The sequence below is a fragment of the Podospora pseudoanserina genome, chromosome 1 (assembly GCF_035222485.1).
Source record: "Podospora pseudoanserina strain CBS 124.78 chromosome 1, whole genome shotgun sequence".
NCBI lineage: Eukaryota > Fungi > Ascomycota > Sordariomycetes > Sordariales > Podosporaceae > Podospora > Podospora pseudoanserina.
In genome coordinates this window covers 8,086,211-8,101,123 of record NC_085920.1, presented here as the reverse complement: position 1 = coordinate 8,101,123, position 14,913 = coordinate 8,086,211, and the positions used below count along the sequence as shown (strand labels likewise).

Below are 14,913 nucleotides of genomic sequence, written 5' to 3'. Positions count from 1 at the left end.
ATCTCGCCATGGTGACAATCACACGAAACGCAATGCCACTAACCGCAAGGCTTTGACAAGTTTTGGGAAATATCACCAGAGTGGTTCCATAGGTGATGTAACCCCAGATGAATTCAGAAACTCCATATCTACAATGCCGCATCCATCCAGCCATAATCCGGACGAAGCCTCTTTCCCCGTCTCATTCAACAAACAAAAGTCTCGAGTAAGCCACACAATGAGGGAAGGAAAAACAAGAAGCAAAAAGATAAACACGCTCCCATGAGCCAGGAAGATAAACACTGATTAATATGCAATAACCCCTCCGTAGACCCCCGTTCCCTTCCGGTCCTAGCCCCACCAACCGATTCGGTATCCTTCCTTTCGGTATTGTTACCGTTCGGGCCCCTGGTGTATTTATACAGAACCTAACTTTATACCGCATACTACCAAGCAAGAGCACAAACCAAGACAAACACAAGACAGACAGGCATGATGATCGTTCGCTTTCCCTTTTTGCTTTCCCAAAAAAATCCAGACACCACCCCATAATGAAAAAAGGTGGGTGGTCGTTAATCATCCACAATCAAATCTAGTCCGCTTTGGTGGCAGTGTTGCTTGATCCGCCAAACAACGTGGAGGACTTCGATTCCTTCATTCCAACGCCCTCCTCGAGCTTAAAGTGACCGCGGGCTCTTCTTGTGGTTCTTCCCATGAGCCACTGGAAGAGACCAAAAGCGATGCCAAGGATGCAGCCCATGCTGAGATAGGGATGCTCCTTGAAGGTCATCTTGATATCGAAGAACATCTTCTCAATCACACCAATGGTAAGCTTCGGCTTGAGCTTTGGTGGGTTGACTGTGACCTTGTTGAGGGTTTCAAGGATGGATGTGCGCGAGGGAACAATGGGGTTTCCAGTGCTAGTTTGGTCCCAATACCGGCGTTTCTATATCGCAACTCGTTAGTCAAGGTCACCTCGACATGAATCACTAATGAGAGAACTTACATCTTCATCGTTGATGATAACACGGTCACCGTCCTTGGCATCAATGCCATAAGTGGTGCGAATCCACCGCTGCCAGAAGTTGCCGTCAACCCAGGCAAAGGTAGCCTCTTTCATGTCCGACCTGTCCATGTTGATGCGAATGTTCTTGGCGTTGCGCAGAGCCCGCTGGTCACCACGATCCTCGGCCTCCTCGATGCGGAGCTGCTTGGCGTCGCGAAGGTCCTGGCGATGGATCTGGAAGAGCTGAATCTGCTTATCCATCCACTCGTTGGCCGCACTCTTCATCTCACGGATAGCGCCGCGGAAAGAATCCTCATTCTCTCTGTTTAGAACCCCCAGAACAACGATCTTGCCGTCCATGATGTCGCGGGCGTTGGACGGGGTAAGCTCGGGAACAAGGGGGAGCCAGACGGACTTCATCCAGTTGAGAACCATTCTGGTATCCCTCATTTCCCTAGGCGCGAGAGGAGTGTAGTAAGTCGGGCGGCCCTCGCGCGAAACAATCAGACGTGGCCAAGTGGTAATCTTGTATCGATCATACAACTTGGGATCCCGGGTCTTGACCAACTTGGCTTTGCCAATAAGGCTGAGAGGATAACGCTCCAAAGAAAGGAAGTCTTCGCTGGTGGTAGCATGATCGTAGAAGTAGAGGAAAATGACCTCCTCCTTCTCTTCGAGAGCCTTGAAAGAGTCGAAATCAACATCCGGAACCCCGCTGGAGAGATCAATGGCCTTTTCAGCATACTGGACAAAGTCGCCCAGCCCGCGAAGGCCCTCGTACTCGACCTTCTCACCGCCCTTGAAGAACATGATGGAAGGATAACCACGGACGCGGAGTTCCTTGCAAAGCCTAGTGTCGCGGTCGCAGTTGACCTCACCAATGTTGAGCCTGCCCTTCATTTCCTTGGCCAACTGCTCCCAATTCGGGGCCATAGCCTGGCAGTGGTGACACCATGGTGCATAAAACTTGACAAACCAAGGCTCCTGGGTGAGGGTAACCATGCTCTGGAACAATTCCCAAGTCAGAGGAACGGAGAGACCCTTGGGGTTGGGGTTTGACGGCTTAGGGGTGACCTTCTGCGAAGGGGTATTGTAGTTGACAGTGTAGGTCTTCTTTGGTGTCGCTTCCCCTTCCGTTGAAGCATCGGCGCTGGCGGCAGTGGAGGTTCCGGTCTCCTTCTCCTTCTCAGTTTCCTTGACCAGCTCTTTTTCAGACCCCTTTTCCCTGGCATCTGCCTTCTCGGTCTTCTCGGTTTCGGCCTTGGCATCAGGGGATGTCTTGTCGCCAGGTTCGGGGAGCTCGAGGGTTTTGGGCCTGGTGTTGGGCTTCACCTTCTCGAGCGCATCTTCGACAGCACCACTGAGAACACTAATGTGCTTGACGCCCCTAAAGGTGACCAAAGGCTCGCCATCCTCAAACAAAATTGTTGTTGGCCATGCGGCAACCTTGTTCTCAGTACATAAATCGGCGTACGCGACGCAGTTGAGTTCGGCGAATCTGAAATCATAGAACTCGGTGAAGTCGGCATCCTTGCCCACTGGCTTCGATGTGAAGTAATACTCGTACAACGTCTGGAAGGTCGGCAAAAATTCCTGGCAGTGTCCGCACCACGGGCTACGGGAGTCAGCTTTTATCAGTACAGGAGAAACCCGTAGAGGAGGCGGGCATAATACCTGAAGTGTTTGACCATCAGGAACTTTGACTTTTTTAATTCCTCCTTGTAATTGGCCGGGGTGAGTTCCAAAATCGGTGGAACCTTCTTGCCATTGAAGTATGTGTTTTCTCGTGTGATATCCTCCTCCGTGTCGGCTGATGGTGGTGAGGCGGTCGCCAGCGCGGCCGCCCCGAAGAAAAAGAGGTTGCGTAGCCTCATTGTGAATTAAGCCCGATCGCGTAAGTCGCGCTCGCTCTGATATCGGGAACTGGGCACCTGGCACCGGCAGATCAACTGCAAAAAAGGGGTGCCGGTGACGGTGTCGTCGGTAGAAGCTCTGTTTGGAGGGCCCGTCTACCTGGACATTTGGAGCACTGCTGCTGGGCTGCGTGGAGTGGTATCCAACAGCTTCCGGGGATAACGGCAGTGGGATCCTTGTTTCGTGTGAAAGGGGTACCAGTGTACCGATAGGTGTTGAGCTGTTCTCGAAGGGTCGCACAGTCTAGATTTTGGTCCGGTTGTGGTCTAAAAAGTGCATGCTTCCGGTAGCAGCGTCGTCGTGAATGGCTTCGTGGAATGTGGGATGGGTTTGGGAAATGGGGGATTCAGGAGGCGAAACAAGTCTCCCGTCCAAAGATTTCCGACACGTACCTGCTAGGGGGCGTCTGGCCAGGTCGATTTGCCCGCCTCAATTTCAAGGCAGCACGCTAGCCAGCTTAGCGCTAAATGCCAAGGCACCGTGACCCACTTCCCAGTCAGATCCTCAAAGACAGATCCCCACTCCCGATATTGCGGCACTGTGTGGAATTATGTACCTGCCGTCCCCGTTGAAAGACATCAAAACAGAGTATCAAAACATCATTGGGATAGACAGTGAATCTTTGCAGGCGAATAGACCCTGCTTTTTCTCTGCTGGCGTTCTCGTCTGGATAGTTTGGGGTCCAATTATCTAAGCCCGCCGAATCTTGCAGAGCTGACGGCTGGTGGCACCTGCGAACCTAAACGCCATCTCCAACATTAACTCGTATCTATGATCGGCAATTATTAGCTATCGTTGAACCGGCTAGTTTTGAGTTCAGACTCAGCAAGACTCACGCATCATGGCATCGGCAAGGAAAAGGCGCGTCAGTGATGGAGATGAAGATGGCCAACACGATAATCAGCAACGGTCGGCTCCTCAGTCACTTACACATCCCATAAGCCCCCCACGCAAGAAACGGCGACTACCAGACACACCCACCGAAGCCAAATACCACCCGCCGTTCAAGTCTGTTGGGTCGCCTTTTCAGTTAACAAAGATCAAAGATCTTCCCGCGGGGTTGAACAAGGATACCTATACGTTGCGGGATGTCCTGGGGGACCCTTTGATATCAGAATGTTGGGAGTTCAACTACCTTCACGATATCGACTTTCTCATGTCAGCCTTTGATGAGGATGTTCGAAGTCTCGTAAAAGTCCATGTTGTTCATGGGTTCTGGAAGAGGGAGGACCCGAATAGGTTGGCGCTCCAAGTAGGTTTACTCATTCATTATACATCATCGTGTTCTCACCAATGTGTATATGTATATCATCGTAACAAATTACAGTTTCATGAACAATATCTCGTCCCACTACAATGCCTTTACTCAACATACTCATACTACACATATCTGACATTCGCAGGAATCTGCCGCTCGCTTCAACAATGTCACCCTCCATGCAGCATTTCTTCCCGAAATGTTCGGTACACATCATTCCAAGATGTTCATCCTTCTCAGACACGACGATACAGCTCAGCTCGTCATACATACAGCCAACCTCATCACAAGAGACTGGACAAACATGACACAAGGAGCCTGGTTCTCTCCTAGACTTCCTCTACTGAAGCCCGAACATGACGAAGGTCGGCCCAGAATAGGCAATGGAGCCAAGTTTAAACTGGACTTTCTAAACTATCTTCGAGCCTATGACACCAAAAGACCAACTTGCAAAGATATCACCACCAAGCTCATGAAGTACGACTTCTCCTCCATCAATGGCTCACTAATATCTAGTGTTCCGGGCCGACACACGGTCACTCAGTCCACCTCCTCCACAAATTTTGGCTGGGCAGCCATGAAGTCGGCTCTCGCCGCTGTCCCCATTCACAGCACCATTGAACACAAACCAGAAGTTGCCATTCAGATCTCCAGTATAGCCACCTTGGGCCCAACTGACTCCTGGTTGAAAAACACCTTCCTTCACACCCTCGGTAACACGCCCGCCACCACTTTCAAAGTCGTCTTCCCCACCCCAGACGAGATCCGAAAATCTCTCGACGGTTACATGTCCGGCGGCTCGATTCACACCAAAACCCAGTCCCCTCAGCAAGTCAAGCAGCTCCAGTATCTGAAACCATTGTTCCACCACTGGGCCAACGACTCCGCGTCTGGTTTGCGTACGTTTCCCCCCCGCCCTCTTCTTTCACCATCAGCTAACGCCCCCCTCCCGAACATAGCCATCAACGCTTCCAAAGTCAAAAACTCCGGCCGCAAGCGCGCGGCCCCCCACATCAAAACTTATATCCGCTCCCACCGCCCAACCCCGGAATCATCCGAGACAGACATACACATCGACTGGGCCCTGCTCACGTCAGCCAACCTCTCCAAACAAGCCTGGGGCGAGGCCCTCTCCGCAAAAGAGAACACCGTCCGAATCTCTTCCTACGAAATCGGAGTGTTGGTCTGGCCAGGGTTGTATGGCGAGAATGCGGTGATGAAGCCTGCTTTCCTGGAGGATGCACTCCCTCCTCCGGAACAAACTCGTGGTGATGGAGATGGCAAGGGAAAGGAAGATTATGACGGGAAGGATGAGGTCGTCGAGGTGGCTTTGAGGATGCCGTATGACCTGCCTCTGCAACCATATGGACCGGGCGAGGTTCCTTGGGTGGCAACTGCTAGCCATACCGAGCCGGATTGGATGGGGAAAATTTGGCAGGCTTGAGGCAGTCTGACCGGCCTTTACCGCAACAGGAACTTGCAAGTGGTCATCAGAGAGCGGCGGATCGGCTTACATAGATGCAGGTGGGCGCATTGGTGATACGGACGAAATGGATCACTAATGTTTTGGTGACAGCCCAGGATCAATTATGCTGACTCTCAAATGTGAATGTGGTGACGGAAGAAGAATCAGAACTAAAAAATACAGTAATATAAAGCACACATGGCCGCCCACATTCGTGTCACAGAGACTTGAAAAGCCACATCTTTGTTCTCCTGCTCAGAACATTGAACCGAGGCTCGAGTATTCATCATCATCCATGGGTAGCCTCCTAACCATCCACCCCTTAGGGTTATCCTACCATTATCCACGCCAAAACGCCCGCCTCCGTATTTCCCAACTACTTTATCTACTCCTCGTCATCCTCCAGCTCCTCGACTCTCGGTGCCAGGTAACTACGTTGTGTAGGAGTCGGGCCAGAGGCGATCTGAGTAGCTGTGGAGTTGACAGAAGCAGTAGCAGGGGCAGCTTGGCCAGTAGCAGCTGAGAAAGTTGCTCCAGCAGTGGCTGAGGCCTTGACCTTCTTGCTCTTCTTCTTCTTCTTAGGGTTGGGCTGTCGTGCTTGTGTTAGCATTTACTCCAAATGCAAGGCATAAGAAAGGAAAAAAACGTACATCATGCCAGGCCCAGACAGGCTTGAAACTGTCCACCACAGAAACATCCTCCCACAAATTAGGGAACAGCCAGAAGCCGGGTTTCAAAACGAAGTAGGTGACACAGAAGAGAATAACACGGAAGATAGCCATGGCGAAGAACAAACCCAGGAAGACCAGGAAAGCCCAACTGAGGTAATACACACCCTGGCGCAGCTTGACCGGCCAGAGAGGGTAGCAGACGAGAGTGAAGATGATGAGGAGAGCAAGGGCGGCATAGACCTTGCGCATGACCTGGCTGCCTTCCCAGAGCCAAACGTAGTACATATCATCGCCTGCTTCTTGTTGAGGTTCAATGCGTACAGTCCAGAGACCCTTGACACGTTTGCTGCTCTTCTTGGCAGGGGCGTGGTCATGGCCCTCGTGCTCGTCGATCTGGACGACGCGGAGAGCAAGCATGGACATGGGAAGGAGCTTGAAAGCATTCTCGAGGGAGGCACGATCGGTGATCTCTGGAAGAGCAGGGTTCTTGGTACGCAGCTTCTTGTAGGCATCGGATTGGAGAGCGCGAAGGGCACGTTTGACCTAACCACCCAAGTTAGCGATCTGAAGGGGTTTGAACTAGCGATTGGGCTAGTCGTACTCTGAACATGTCCTTGCGCTCGCCATTGAGAATCACTGTGCGTGGCTTAAGCTCCTGGCTGCGAAGGAACTTGGCCAGCACAAGGGCGAGCGGATTCGGAGGGCCGGGAACAATTGGCTGGGCTTGGGCTGGGGGGCCGTGTTGATGCTGGTGCTGGTGCTGATGTTGCTGCTGAGGACCACCGCCGCCTTGCTGTTGCTGCTGCTGCTGGGCCTGCTGCTGCATTCTCATCATGTGCTCATACTGCTGTCTTTTGATGTGTTCTGTTGCGCGTCAGCTTTTCGTTCAGTCGCAAGTTTAGCTGTTTGCCGGAATCTCACCAATGAACTCTGGAACTGTCATGCCGGCAGCCTGAGCATCGGCAGCAAGTCGCCTCTGCATCTCTTGGATCTGTTCTGGGGTGGGCATGGGCATTTGCCCATTTGGAGGAGGGGCCTGCATGGTGGACTGTGTCTATCCGAGTTGCGCTCGTTGCGATCCTTTGGCGATGCGGTGCGGGAGGGGTGACGGAGGGGAGTCGCGAGCTCGTGTTTGCGTCCAATTGCTCAAACGGTTCGTATAATCGAAACCAATGGACCAAGTGCCAGTGTCGGGATCACGATTGCTCCTTCTGCAATACCGTGCTGATATTCTCGGAGAATAGGTGGGATGTTGGTTCTGGCACTTTTTGCGTTCTGCAAGAAAGGTTAAGGTCAAGTTCCGTACACGTATCTCTCAATGACCCCTGCTTCCCCAAACTTTCAAACTGGCCTGTGCCAGTAGCTGCCCCACCGTGCCTTGGCAATGGAGAGCTTGGGCCAGATTTCCAGATTTCCAGATCTAACCAGGACTTGGAGACCTGCCCGCCAAGAGCCCGCCACAGAGCCACATTGTGGCTGCTCTGAGCTGTGAGACTTCGTCAGCCCCCGCATGAAGACGATGTTTAGATACGCACCACCATTTTGGTGAAAGCGGGGAGGGGGGAAATAAAGAAGCAGTGGAGGTCAAGGCGGGATTTTTGATGATTATCTGTATCCCATCTTACCCCGAAACCCAATCCACACATCCAGTTTCATGAATAAAGCTTGCATGCCCATGGGCACGTGTGTTAGGTAAGCCCGTTGTGGTTCTTTCTTGATGCGCTAACACCGTTATTGTGGATGTTGTCTCATCGGGGCAGCGTCCCAAGCCACTGGATCCTAGCGGCCGGGGTTGCTTTCTGGCGCCCTCGCTTTACACTACCTCATCACTTCAGTATCTGAAGATATTGTTCAGCCTCAGGGCGCCAAAATCTGTTGTACAGAGGACAGCCCTCCTCTCTCTGCGGTGCTTCTTTCATGCAGCTCGCCTACCTTATATGCTATCCCAACGGGCACTACGCTGTCTGCCACATATGGTTTTGTCCTTACACCGGCGCTATTTCTCCGTGTTTGCCTCGCTCGGCCTCTATTCCACACAAGCATCAAGGACGCACGACAGATGCGACGGAAAGCAAATGATAGGCCATCTCCTTCTCGAGGGGCAAAAGAGCCCTATTGTTTTCCTTTCCCCGGTTAAACGCTCCCCCATAGCAACTACTAGCTGCATGTGTCTGGTGGAAAGGAAAACGCCCCAGCCGTTTGGTGCTATGGTGCCTTGCAGCGTAAGGCGTCTCGAGCTGCTTGTTGATCATGAGGCATAAGAGTTCACAATGATTAAGACTGTCGAAACAACATAGGACCAACAAAAATTAGCATCTCGGACCCGGACGGGAGGCCTGAGATCGAGGTCACTCCCGGGCCAACGATGATCGACTCTCACCCGTGCCGTGAGGCTCAGTTTCATGACGACAAATCCGAGAACAAAATAGCAGTGCTGCCCGGTGAAGATGGCCTCCTCTTATATGACGGACTCGGATAGGTTGTGTTCCTCCGGGTCGATTGCAGACTGCAAGGCGACCCACGAGACCAGGCCAAGCACTCCTCTCAAGCCCCTTTTCCCGCGAGGCCGTGGTAGAATGTGGCAATGCGGTTGCTACCTTGGTCACCTTTTGCTCACATCCAAGAAAAGACCGAGACATTGACGCGCAGTGCGGCACTCACAACGGCACGCGACTGGACGACATTACACCCACAATGTGTATTGGTGTGTAGCGCCGCCATCCGATACATGACCGAACCCCGGTTTTGTAAGCGCCAGTTGGTTCCTCGGCCTGGCCCATCTCAGCCTATCAGATGCCGCCTCCTGCAACCTCACCTCTGGCCGCTACGCACCACTAGGTCAGCGCAAACTCAGCCGAAGTGAGAAAGACGGACCTGCCAGATGATGTCTCTTTTGCCTACTACTGTGTACTGCATGTACTCTTGAGACTTGCTGTGGGAACGGGAACATATGTAAAGATGGCCACCGCCGTTCGCGCCGTTGGTGTTCAACACTTTTCCCCTTCCATTCCCTTCCTCACCTTGGGTCCCGTCATGGACTTTTCTCATCCTTCATCTTTCCTTTGTTTTTCTGGGTCACGGTAGTTGACGTGTTACGCTGGTCGCTGGTCGTCATTCGTTTCTTCCCTTGTGAGGCGGGAATGAGAAGCTCTCATTCTCTGTAACATCCGTTTTTCTACAGCCTTCAGTACCACAATTTACATCATGGGTGCCTCGTGGTTTAGCTCTGTTACACTCTGCTGCGGCGCTGAGGACAAGGAGGAGGATCGCCCGAGTGAGTCGAATCAAGGCTTGGGAATAGTTACAGACAGGATGCTAAACGTAACAGGCACCGCAGAAAGGAAGATCGTCGTGCTGCGAGATCAACCTGCTCCCATTCAAGCACCAACAGCAGGGCCACAGTGGCCCAGCGAGAAGACATACGAAAGGACGTTGGAGAGGGAAAGGGACCATAGCCGCGGGCGCAGGTACAGCCGGGATAATGCTTCCATGAGAAACTGGTTTTCGAAGCCCGCATCATCATCAACTTCATCATCGACTCGCCGGCTCCAAATTTCGGGCCCAACAAACTTTCGACATCTAACTGCCGAGTCGTTCCAATATCCGACACCAACACCACCGCCAGCTCCTCGTCAGCGGGTTCGTTCATTTCGGCCACTCGAGCTCAGTATCTACGCACCAAAGAACCGACTTACGCCCATCCTACCTCACCTCGAGCGTGGAGAGAATTTCATCACACCACCGCCGCGTGCTCACACGGCCAATAGCTCACGGTGGGATGCCAGTAGCACAACAACAGTTGGTGCCCCAGAACGGAGTTACTCAGTCATGTCTTTTCACATTCCGCGGAAGCACGTTCGTCAAAGCTCTGCCGGATCCGATGTGTCTACCATCATGACAGCGCCGAGAATCCCGCCCAAGTCCAGAGCTCGTGCTTCCACGGCCCCCAATACCGAGAGAATCGTGGCGCGCATCGCCAGCGCCCTGGTAGAGAAGGAACGGCTGCAGGCGGAGATCAACTCGGTTGTTGAGAGACAGAGTATTTACCTGGGCAGCAGGCCATCAACGGCTATCGATCCGAAGGACTTGTATCCGCTTCCTTCCATTCCTGCGATGCCCGCTGCTGCTCCATCATTTGCCGAGAGACTGAGCACCGATCGGCCTAGCACCGCGCCTGCAAACACCGGCACCAACCTTTATACACAGAGAAAAACCATGGAGTTGGCCCAAGCGGCCTTTAACTCCCACCCACCACATACCCCTTATAGCCCCTCCCGTTACGATGATGAGGAGGTTACCGGCAACAACAACAACAACAACCACGACCAAACTGACTACAGCTATCTCGACCGACCTCTGGCGCCACCCCTTCCCCTTATTCTCCGCCCTCCCCTTCGCAAGAAGAAGTCCTTCTCCCGCGTTTCTAGCTGGCTATTCAACCCGGACGAGCAGCACAACTTCCAAAAGCCCGCGACCAGAGAAGGAAGCATCGATGAGTCAACCCTGGTCACCACCAGTCCCCGCCCGATCAAGGAGACGGATGGTTTCTACCAGTGCGTCGCCCCCCCCGAGGGCCTGCCGCGAACAAGTATGGAGACTTCCAGCTCAGTCTACACATACGAGACAACTTCCGAGGAAGAAGATACCAAGACTGCCCCCACCACAAACTGGTCACCTGGCTCCAGCCCGAGGGTGAAGCAGACACAGACGCCAAAGCAGACACCCCCGCTCAGTCAACGGGTGAGGTTTGCGGTGGAGGACATTGAGGAGAAGGAAGCCAAGTCGAGGACATTCCAACCTAGCCCACCACCCCCGAAGATGAAGATGGAGAAGGGAATTGCGCCTGCGGTTGGGCTGGGGGTTCCGATGGGGATGGAGGGACACAGGCCGTTGAGTGTGGGTGTTGCGTTCTGAGGCTTGGGGATTTTTATTGCATCGGTTCAATTCACATTTGCATTTGGACATTACAGCATAGGCAACTTTTTTTTTTTTTTTTTGGAGGCCAGAGCCTGGGAGACCTTTTGGAATACTTTGTAATGGGTGGATTTGACAACAAAAAAAGGGGTTTTAATGGGGGATGATTGATTCCATTGTATTACTATCTTGAACTCTATGATACCATTCTTGTTTTTCTCTGTTTGTGATATTAGGTATAGTTTGTTAGGTAGCATTTTTGACCGCACCTTGAGGGCTGGATCTGGAAATCCGAGAAGACGGTGTAATTTCCCTAGACGCTGTTGTTACAATAATTTTGTGTGATGCAAGAATAGACGCCTGCGTCAATATCAGACACTTTTGGGTCACCGTGACGGCCTGCCGCCGCCCCCTGTCGACATGTTTCTTGGCCGGGCGGGTAGGTCACTTGTGTCACATATTAATGGAAATGTACAATTGAGGCAGAGGTGCGCTGTCAAAGAGACAGACGCCGTGAGGATGCATCGGAGTTTAATTGATGCAATACAGCCGTGGCAGTTTGGAGTTAGAGGCTTGGGAATTTCCTAACTCTACTGATCGAGCGGCGTGGGGGTACTGAGGGTGCTGTGAGGGTGGCACTTGACAAAAGCCATCAAAAAGTCCTCGAGAGGATGTTTGATCAAATCATAGTTTTAAACTGAAAACCGAACCAGCATTCAAGAAGAGAGCTGAATTGCACCGTCCTGTTGGTTGCTATACCTCTTCGTAATATGATTTACACAATGATTGGCTACATGAACAGGGCAACAGAATACATTGTATGAAGGTCAGGTACCTATGAGTCAAGTTTGTTTTTTAGGAGCGGTGATATTTCGTCAAGAAGGCAGGGACCTACGCAACATAAGTGGTGGCTATACAGTGGTGAGAAAATAGTGCCATGATCATGTTGTTGACAAGTGGCTGTGAGCCACCAGATCGGACCTTTGGCGGCCGCTGAGCTTCATGGTGGGTGTTGACGGGAACGTCAAGCCTATATGACCTAAGATCGGACAGCAGATTCCCGGAAAGCAAGGCTTGACATTTCCATCTCGTAAGGCGAACTTCTTGGGAGCAGCTGGTGACTCGGTCATCGCTTGACTGGGTGGGACCTGGTATGTGCGCACTTGCGTCGTGTCAGATCAGGAGGAACAAGGAGGGCCATCAAGTGATGAGAAGCCAGAAGGTCACAGGTCTTATTGGTTCGACGAATCCGTCCGAAGGTTCCAAAGATCCTAGTCGCACAGCCTAGCGGTCGCCGATGAGCCAGCCATCTCGGTCGAGGACGTTGGCGGGTTGGGACCTATTGATGCCCTACCGAATGGTGTTCTGGAAAACTTCTCGAAAGTTGACAGCGGGTGGCTTATACCGGGATTAAGCTGCTGTGCACGGGCCACATGGTCTGAAACGTCACAGAAGGTTTGTCGTTCTTTCGACATCTTGGCAACCGACCACTGGAATTTGATGCCTGAACCACGTGGCAGGGTTTTTGGTCGTTCATCAACGTTCCAAATGTATCTTTCCAACTCAATCTGATCTACATTTGGAAGGAGACTCTCGTGATGGATCTCGACCGGTCTACCCATTGACCCCAACCTATAACCTTTGAGCTCATGTTACTTTGACTGCGACTATGGATTGGATTCGTTCGTTATTTCCGGGTGGAAGGCCTGAGTATACTTCACTTCCGAAGGATGAGTTATCTGCTGGACAGAGACGGGTTTTCCGGGAGCATGAGCACAAACGCAAACTGCGATTGTTGATAGTTGCGATGTTTGTGACTATTCTGGCGATCCTGGGCCTGCTGTTCATGTAAGTCGGGAATCCACTTCTTCTAGAAACCTCACTAACTGTTGAACAGTCAGGCAACAGACGGTTCCAACGGCCGACCGCGTCGTTTGCGCAAGTGCGATACCCCAGATCTGGGATTCCAATGTGATGCCAATATTTCCCACTCATGGGGACAGTACTCGCCGTACTTTGCCGTCCCTTCCGAGATTGACCCAGCTATTCCCCAAGAGTGCGAGTTGACCTTTGCGCAGGTCCTCTCTCGCCATGGCGCCAGGGACCCAACTCTTGGAAAGTCGGTCCAGTACATCTACCTCGTCAACCGGATTCAGGAGAATGCCGAACGCTATGGATCGGGATTCGAGTTTCTCAAGACCTACAAATTTGGTCTCGGCGCAGACCAGCTCACCCTCTTCGGCGAGCGCCAAATGGTCAACTCAGGCCTCCAGTTCTACAACCGCTACCAATCCCTTGCCAGCAAATCAGTTCCGTTTGTTCGCGCCTCGGACCAGAACAGAGTGGTGGTCTCTGCCAAAAACTGGACTCAAGGTTACAACACTGCTCTCAAGAAGGATGAATCGTCCAACCTCCCTCACAAGCCTCTTCCTATCCTTGAGATATCTGAGGCCAAGGGTCTCAACAATACCCTCTCTCACGGCCTATGCGACGCATTCGAAAAAGGAGGGAAATATTCCGAGGTAGGCGACTCCGCCCAGGCCACCTACCTTGCGACATTTGCACCTCCCATCAACGCCCGCATCAACGCCAACCTGCCCGGTGTCAACCTCACAAATGAAGACTTGATCAGCTTGATGGACCTCTGCCCGTTCAACACTGTTGCCTCGCCTACCGGTGTCTTGTCCCCCTTTTGTGATTTGTTCACCGAAGAGGAATGGAAGTTGTACGATTACTACGAGTCACTAGGGAAATACTACGGTTATGGTCCCGGGAACCCGCTCGGTCCTACGCAGGGGGTGGGCTGGGTGAATGAGCTCATTGCTAGGTTGACGAGGAGGCCGGTGGAGGATCACACGACGACGAACTCGACGCTGGACGAGAGCCCGGAGACGTTCCCGTTGGATAGGGAACTGTATGCCGATTTCAGCCATGATAATGATATGATGGGGATTTTGGGAGCGCTGGGAGTGTATAATGGGGTGAAGCCCCTGAATAACAATACGAGACAGGAACCGGAAGATGCAGGAGGGTTTAGTGCTGCTTGGACGGTAGCTTTTGCGGCTAGAATATATGTTGAGAAGATGGTTTGTGGAGGGACGAAAGGAAACGGGGAAGAGTTGGTTAGGATCCTGGTTAACGGGAGAGTGGTGAAGCCACACAATTGTGAGGCTGATGATTTTGGGAGGTGTAAACTGGATCAGTTTGTGGAAGGGTTGGAGTTTGCGAGGAAGGGCGGGAAATGGGGAGAGTGCTGGGCTTAGCACCGAAATGATTGATGATTTGTCTTTGCATATCTCGTAGATACCCTTGTAGTATATCATAATTGGGTGTCGCAGTCTATGGTAGTGGTGTGATGAGATCATGGCCCTTGACAACCAGACCAATAGGGGGACCGTGGGTAAGGGCAGTGAAGTGCGGCTGAGGGTGAGGAGGACGGTGGCTTTGCGCAATACCTATGGAAGCTGGGCTTGGATTTCAAGTCCGAGATTGGACCATGCTCGTGCGATTGAAGGTGAGGCCTCGTGTTTCAGGGACGTACCAAGCTTCATAACCTCCTAGAACATCAGAATGCCAAAAGAGCTTGCGTGGTTGCCAGCATGCCCGAACCATCTTCCCCTTCATGAAGCTCCATTTCATGAAGCCCAAGGGGTCTCTACGTATCCACCCAGATCGCATCTCTTGGCGAGGCTTGGTTTTCGTCATT

General features: G+C 52.3%; 5 protein-coding genes across 5 annotated transcripts; 3 read left to right on the top strand and 2 right to left on the bottom strand.

The window, feature by feature from the left end:
- Positions 1 to 49: 49 nt before the first annotated feature.
- QC764_122730 (uncharacterized protein) lies at positions 50 to 3,542 on the bottom strand. The gene is made up of 3 exons (XM_062943508.1): positions 2,660 to 3,542; positions 986 to 2,600; positions 50 to 925 (listed from the first exon to the last, which is right to left on the bottom strand). The coding sequence occupies exons 1-3, from the start codon at positions 2,857 to 2,859 to the stop codon at positions 572 to 574; spliced, it is 2,169 nt and encodes a 722-aa protein (XP_062806632.1). The 5' UTR covers positions 2,860 to 3,542; the 3' UTR covers positions 50 to 571.
- QC764_122720 (uncharacterized protein) lies at positions 3,461 to 5,982 on the top strand. The gene is made up of 3 exons (XM_062943507.1): positions 3,461 to 4,151; positions 4,303 to 5,056; positions 5,117 to 5,982. The coding sequence occupies exons 1-3, from the start codon at positions 3,741 to 3,743 to the stop codon at positions 5,599 to 5,601; spliced, it is 1,650 nt and encodes a 549-aa protein (XP_062806631.1). The 5' UTR covers positions 3,461 to 3,740; the 3' UTR covers positions 5,602 to 5,982.
- On the bottom strand, positions 5,685 to 8,100 carry SEC62 (Translocation protein S62). The gene is made up of 4 exons (XM_062943506.1): positions 7,215 to 8,100; positions 6,895 to 7,157; positions 6,273 to 6,836; positions 5,685 to 6,211 (listed from the first exon to the last, which is right to left on the bottom strand). Exons 1-4 carry the CDS (start codon positions 7,333 to 7,335, stop codon positions 6,008 to 6,010), a joined length of 1,152 nt encoding a protein of 383 aa, XP_062806630.1. The 5' UTR covers positions 7,336 to 8,100; the 3' UTR covers positions 5,685 to 6,007.
- Positions 7,854 to 11,277, top strand: QC764_122700 (uncharacterized protein). Its single transcript, XM_062943505.1, has 2 exons — positions 7,854 to 9,567; positions 9,622 to 11,277. Exons 1-2 carry the CDS (start codon positions 9,498 to 9,500, stop codon positions 11,205 to 11,207), a joined length of 1,656 nt encoding a protein of 551 aa, XP_062806629.1. The 5' UTR covers positions 7,854 to 9,497; the 3' UTR covers positions 11,208 to 11,277.
- Positions 11,278 to 12,501: 1,224 nt separating this feature from the next.
- On the top strand, positions 12,502 to 14,470 carry QC764_122690 (uncharacterized protein; the record flags this gene model as incomplete). Its single annotated transcript, XM_062943504.1, has 2 exons — positions 12,502 to 13,055; positions 13,105 to 14,470. Exons 1-2 carry the CDS (start codon positions 12,877 to 12,879, stop codon positions 14,468 to 14,470), a joined length of 1,545 nt encoding a protein of 514 aa, XP_062806628.1. The 5' UTR covers positions 12,502 to 12,876.
- Between the last annotated feature and the right edge of the window lie 443 nt (positions 14,471 to 14,913).

Excerpts from the sequence above, each read along its gene's own strand:
- QC764_122720 (XM_062943507.1), top strand. The coding sequence starts at position 3,741 with ATGGCATCGGCAAGGAAAAGGCGCGTCAGTGATGGAGATGAAGATGGC. Across the intron at positions 4,152-4,302 it reads CGAATAGGTTGGCGCTCCAA|GAATCTGCCGCTCGCTTCAA; the intron begins GTAGGTTTACTC and ends TGACATTCGCAG. Across the intron at positions 5,057-5,116 it reads CGACTCCGCGTCTGGTTTGC|CCATCAACGCTTCCAAAGTC; the intron begins GTACGTTTCCCC and ends TCCCGAACATAG.
- SEC62 (XM_062943506.1), bottom strand. The coding sequence starts at position 7,335 with ATGCAGGCCCCTCCTCCAAATGGGCAAATGCCCATGCCCACCCCAGAA. Across the intron at positions 6,837-6,894 it reads AGCGCAAGGACATGTTCAGA|GTCAAACGTGCCCTTCGCGC; the intron begins GTACGACTAGCC and ends TTGGGTGGTTAG. Across the intron at positions 6,212-6,272 it reads CTGTCTGGGCCTGGCATGAT|CCCAACCCTAAGAAGAAGAA; the intron begins GTACGTTTTTTT and ends CAAGCACGACAG.
- QC764_122730 (XM_062943508.1), bottom strand. The coding sequence starts at position 2,859 with ATGAGGCTACGCAACCTCTTTTTCTTCGGGGCGGCCGCGCTGGCGACC. Across the intron at positions 2,601-2,659 it reads CTGATGGTCAAACACTTCAG|CCCGTGGTGCGGACACTGCC; the intron begins GTATTATGCCCG and ends TGACTCCCGTAG. Across the intron at positions 926-985 it reads TTATCATCAACGATGAAGAT|AAACGCCGGTATTGGGACCA; the intron begins GTAAGTTCTCTC and ends GTTGCGATATAG.
- QC764_122700 (XM_062943505.1), top strand. The coding sequence starts at position 9,498 with ATGGGTGCCTCGTGGTTTAGCTCTGTTACACTCTGCTGCGGCGCTGAG. Across the intron at positions 9,568-9,621 it reads CAAGGAGGAGGATCGCCCGA|GCACCGCAGAAAGGAAGATC; the intron begins GTGAGTCGAATC and ends TAAACGTAACAG.